Below are 5881 nucleotides of genomic sequence, written 5' to 3' on the forward strand. Positions count from 1 at the left end.
TTCGTGTGTTAAACTTCTGGTACTTAATCCCAATCTTCATTTGTCCTCAGAGAACCCAGTATTTTGCAGATTTACTGTTCAGGATAAATATGCACAGGTTTTAAAATAATTATTTTATAGCAGTAATATAAAACAATGCATTCACTTAGGTCAATACAAATGTGATCAAGGGGATCCTCAAGTAAATTCTTTTGGATCTTTGCTGCACAGTAGCTTATTTGCAACACATTAAGGTGGATTCACAATATACTTTGACAGCCCTACCAGCAAAGAGGGAGACTAGTACTTCTCCAAATGTGGAAAATCGGTACTAAAAAAGCTGGAGTTCCTGATTTCAATCTCCAGTCATGTGAATAAGAGAAGCTCCAATTATCTCAACATACTGTTCAGCAACTCGTGTATGATATGTTTGAATATTGTCTCATGAAGACATTTTAAAAACTATATTGTTAACAGAGGTGTGCCACATTGTCCAAATGTGTACTCTAATTTTGTCTTCATTACCAAAGGACTCTTCAAACCAACTTGTCGGGAGTGTTTTTCTCCCCCTCTCTGAAGGTACACTGCAAATAGTACAAACACTGTTGTGAACCATCGTCGCCACTGGAGTTATCCCCAGGGGTTTTAAATCATTTCCCGCCCTGCCCATTCACTTGTCGCTTCGTTGCGAAAAAAAACACCAAACGTTAGAGAAATTAAGCAGAAAACAAAAGATGAAACAGTCCGTGACCCTTTTTTCTTCACCGCAAGAGAGAAAAAAATAAACCGAACTACTTCACAACTTCCTCCACAGAAACAATTTGAAAAATAAATACTCGTGGAATTCGAAGACCTCACATTTTGTTTCCAATTACAGAAAGGCACAACAAATACAACACGGAACTGTTTGAAAACTATGCACAAGCTTGTCCTATTGTGCACCGTGGGGGGGAAACTATGCACACAGTCCCGAGCTGTCCGATTGGGCACCTGGATGATGTTGCCTCATCATCCTACTTTAAGTAGCCGGAGTTTTGATAAATAACGATGTATAAAATGTTCTTCCCGCCTAACTAATCTAGCCTCAGTGGTTTGTGCAAATGATGATTTGTATCTATGCTTGTTGGTAAAACATGTCCTTCTGCTCAGTGTGGAGAGTAGGGTGCCCCGTGCTGAGGGTTACAGGTCTGTCTCAGTGTGTGGGTCCAGGCACAGGGCGTACAGAGATTTCCTGATGTCCGGGGCGCTGTTGGCCTTCAGGTGGGCGCCCGCGCCATTGTTCACCCCATCGCTGTTCTCCAAGGGTTTGCCCAGCGAGCTCCGGCTCCTCTTCAACTCCTCCGAGTGGCTGGCCTCGCTCTCCGGCTGGTCTTTCAGGTACTGAGCCTGCTCCTCGTTGTCCGTCTCCCGGTGGTAGAAGTAGTTGAAGTTGGAGACGATGACGGGCACGGGCAGGGCGATGGTCAGCACCCCGGCGATGGCGCACAGGGAGCCCACGATCTTGCCGCCCATGGTGACCGGCTTCATGTCGCCGTAGCCCACCGTGGTCATGGTGACCACCGCCCACCAGAAAGCGTCGGGGATGCTGGAGAAGTGGGAGCGGGGCTCGTCCGCCTCAGCGAAGAACACGGCGCTGGAGAAGAGGATGACCCCGATGAAGAGGAAGAAGATGAGGAGGCCCAGCTCCCTCATGCTGGCCTTGAGCGTCTGGCCCAGGATCTGGAGGCCCTTGGAGTGGCGGGAAAGCTTGAAGATGCGGAAGACCCGCACCAGGCGGATGACCCGGAGGATGGCCAAGGACATGGCCTGTTGACCATTGGCCTCTCTTTGCTCTGCCAGCTCGGTGCCCAGGGTGATGAAGTAGGGGAAGATGGCCACGATGTCAATGATGTTCATGATGTCCCGGGCGAAGACCGCCTTGCTGGGACAGGCCAGGAAGCGGACCAGCAGCTCCAGGGTGAACCACACCACGCAGGTGGTCTCGATGATGAAGAAGGGGTCCGCCAGGCTGTTGGTGCCCGGCCCCTGGGTGCCGTTGCCGGCGCGCTGCCCGCTGTAGCGGTCGTCGCGGAACTCGGGCAGGGTCTCCAGGCAGAAGATGATGATGGAGATGACGATGACCAGGACGGAGACGATGGCGATGCCGCGGGCGGGACTGGAACTCTCCGGGTACTCGAAGAGGAGCCACATCTGCTTCTGGAACTCGTTGTTGGGCAGGGGTCGCTCTTCTTCCTTGATGAAGCCCTCGTCCTCCCGGAACCGCTCCATGGCCTCGGGTCCCAGCTTGTAGAAGCGGATCTCGTCGGCGAACATGTCGATGGAGACATTGACGGGTCGGCGGATGCGGCCGCCCGACTGGTAGAAGTAGAGGATGCCGTCGAAGCAGGGGCGGTTGCGGTCGAAGAAGTACTCGTTCTTGAGCGGGTCGAAGTAGCGCATCCTCTTGTCGGGGTCGCCCAGCAGGCTGTCCGGGAACTGGCTCAAGGTGCTCAGCTGGGTCTCGTAGCGCAGCCCGGCGATGTTGATGACCACCCGCTCGGCGCGGTTCACCTCCGGCGGGAGCAGCAGCAGCGGCGGCGGATTTTCCGGTGGCGGCAGCGGCGGCCCCGCCGCGTTCATGTCGTTCATGTCTCCCGCCGCAGGCAGCGGCCGGCAGGGGGGCTCCGGCCAGCGGTGACCACTGCCCGTGGCCGGCGGCGGGGGGGCGGCAGCAGGAGCGCTCAGAGCTGAGGTACCACCACCTCCTCCACCACCTCTCTGACAGCTCCCCAGAGCCGCGCCGCCCTCCTCCTCCTCCTGCAACCTCACCAGGGCTATGTCCATCCCCCAGCCATTAAATATTCAACAGCCCCGCCGAGACCCGCGTCCAGCGGCCACACATCAGCCAGGGTGAGCTAGAGAGAGAGAGAGAGCGCTGAGACAGGGGAGGAGAGAGAGAGAGAGAGAGACACACACACACAGAGCAAAGGAAATCAGCATCAGCCCCTTGCACCACCCCACAGGGACACACACACACATCAAACCATTGGTTACAGGAGCGGAACCCGGATGAACAACAAATAAATCATTATTCCATCTCTCTCTCTCCCTGATGTGCAATGAGATGAGGAGCACACTTTTCATTTGCCCCAATCCTCCCCCGGCAGATTGGTAAGGATGAGGTCGAGTCTGTTTTTCCCTCGTTGGTTCCTTCAACACAGTCTTTTAGGACCCGACCAGCTCAATCAGTAGTGCTGCTACATGACACTATCACCCCAAACCTTAACCCTATTCCTCCCCACTAGCCTAACCCTAATCTCCATCATCCACTCCCTCCCCCAGTCTACACTCCAGGTACTTTCCACTAGAGACTGCTGAGAAACAAAACCATGCAGAAATCATCCCCCCTTTCCTCTAGCCTTTTTTAAAAATCACACACAATAATAGGCAAGGAATTAAACAGGCAGGTGGGTTTATTTTAAATAAGTCCCAAGTAAGTGCATGTTGTGTCTGTAACCGTATTTACTTGGCACGGTAATTAAAGAGCTTCCCATCCTTTTGTCAAACCAGTGGAGATTGCAAGGTGCCATTGCTTTGTGGAACACTGCGGGTGTCTCAGCGACCAGCCATTTGATAGCCAGCAAAACAAAATTGATCAATCCATAAATAATGTAAAACAAAAATCCCCTATCGACTGATTCGCTGCTGGTATTTCTGATTCCAACAAACTGTGCCCAGTGTAGTTGGGACTACACAATTCAACCCAACACACCTCAAGAAGCCTAACTGTAACCAAGGTTAGTTTGTAGTAATGGTTAACCCTTGAATGTTTACAGCGATGAAACCCAGAGGACAGTCTGCACAACGCATGAACTGTGTTGAGTCACGGTCATGCCTTCGGCATGGCTTGGTTTTCGCTTTTTAAAAACACACACACTCTTGCTCCCACCTCTCCCCCAGCAACGCTTCTTCGAAAGGGAGCCTGGTCTCATGAATTTCGGGGAATCCACACAAGTTAAGTTTTAAACATCTAGTCCAGAACGACTGCACCATTTGACTCTTCATAAAGTGAAATCTATTTCCTCAGAAGATCGAGAAGCAATATTGGCAGGAATAATAATAAATAAATTTCCTAAATCGACTTGTATTAACAGATTAAATAGCGGATCCCACCTCATCGTGATCTAAGGAACATTCTTAGCCATTAAGAATCGAGGGCAGGCTACTCCGGATCTCCCATACTGGCTACAGAAAATGTGTAAAATCCCAAATTTGGGATTAATTTGACATAATGAGGGTCGACAGGGTGCAAATGGCTACAGCCGCTACCAATCTGTTGCTCTGCGTCCCCAGTGAAGGAATTGATCTCACTGACGGCATTTCTTTTTGGAAATGCCTTCCCCCAGAACGTCTGGAATTAACATGCTGTGGACAAGCAAACCTGGTGCTCACGTGGCTGGGCTAAACATGGTAAATCCCATGCTCATTTGTGTTCACACTATAGTGAAAATGGCAACGTACCCGTACATTGCAGAATGAGTTCTGCCGTGTTCCACACCACCTGATATTAACTCCCGGTTTCTGCTCTCTATAAACAACTCAATTTACCTTCCCATTCAAGTCAATGGAAACTATTTCGGGTGTATAATATCACGTGCTCCGTATCATCATTGAAAGTTAGAAGTGCGCCTACAGCGACCATGATTCATTGAATTGTCCATTATGGATTCTACCTTCCATCACTGTCTCTCCGAGGGCATTTCATGTCATGATAACTCAGGGTAAACATAAATCTTCTACTCCCTCCCTTTGTTAAATTCATGTGCCCTCGGTAAAGTTCATTTATTAGTGGCACAAGTAGGCTTACATTAACAGTGCAATGAAGTTACTGTGAAAATTCCCTAATCACCATACTTTGGCACCTTTTAGGGTACACTGAGGGAGAATTTAGCATGGCCAATACACCTAATCAGCACATCTTTCGGACTGTGGGAGGAAACCGGAGCATCGGGAGGAAACCCACACAGACACGGGGAGATTGTGCAGGCTCCACACCAACAGTGACCCAAGCTGGGTCTCAGATCCAGGGCCCTGGTGCTGTGAGGCAGCAGGGCTAACCACTGTGCAGCATTGATACATTAACTAGTGAAAAACACCTCTTTTGTATTTACCAGATTAAAACATTTCAATTTTGAGCACCTCCGTCAGATCTCCTCTTCCCCTTCTCTGCTGTAATGAAAAGAACCCGTGTCTCATGTTGCTTCGCATACTAAAGCTTAGTATCATCTCAGTGGCCTCTTCCATACCTCTCCATAGCCTTCACTTTATTGCTGAAGTACTACACCCAAAACTGGGCGTAACATTTTACCTACATCCTCTATTGTTTGCATTATGTTAGCATCACTTTCTTGCTTTTTTAAAAAAAAGCGGAATGCCCACATTTCTAAAACTTAGGATTCCCCTGTGCATTTTGGCAGCTTAATCAGATTGTCCTTCCTTTTAAAGTTTGTGGACTTGAGACCATGTTTTTGTGCTTCTCTGCCCTTTTAAAATTTTTGCCATTTAGCTCATAGGTCTCCTCCTTAGTCTTCCTCATAAAAAGATAGACTGAGAAATTGAATTGTCCTGGTGTCAGAAAGTCACCCGGTGTAGAGCTAACTGCAAGCATCTAATGAGGCCAAAGGTAGAACCAAGCAAAATTGCTCAGCCAACCTCATTTGTTTCGTTATCAGTGAGGTGCAAGGTCTGATCTTGGCCCAAGGGAACCTGCCCCTCGCAGGCGAAATGCAAAGGCGGCTGGCTTGGATGTTGGATGAGGGTGTAAGTGGGAGGGGGGTGGGGAGAGAGACAATCATGAAAGTTATAAAACCATTGCATTGCAGGTAGAAGGCTTCCCACTGGAATATGCAAAGAGCCTAGCACC

The 5881-nt window shown here is 49.5% G+C and overlaps 1 protein-coding gene across 1 annotated transcript; it reads right to left on the minus strand.

Moving 5' to 3' along the window:
- Positions 1 to 960: 960 nt before the first annotated feature.
- On the minus strand, positions 961 to 2616 carry LOC144507901 (potassium voltage-gated channel subfamily A member 3-like). The gene has a single exon (XM_078235381.1). It carries the CDS (start codon positions 2605 to 2607, stop codon positions 1159 to 1161), a length of 1449 nt encoding a protein of 482 aa, XP_078091507.1. The 5' UTR covers positions 2608 to 2616; the 3' UTR covers positions 961 to 1158.
- Between the last annotated feature and the right edge of the window lie 3265 nt (positions 2617 to 5881).

This window comes from Mustelus asterias, chromosome 19 (genome assembly GCF_964213995.1).
Source record: "Mustelus asterias chromosome 19, sMusAst1.hap1.1, whole genome shotgun sequence".
Taxonomy (NCBI): Eukaryota; Metazoa; Chordata; class Chondrichthyes; order Carcharhiniformes; family Triakidae; genus Mustelus; species Mustelus asterias.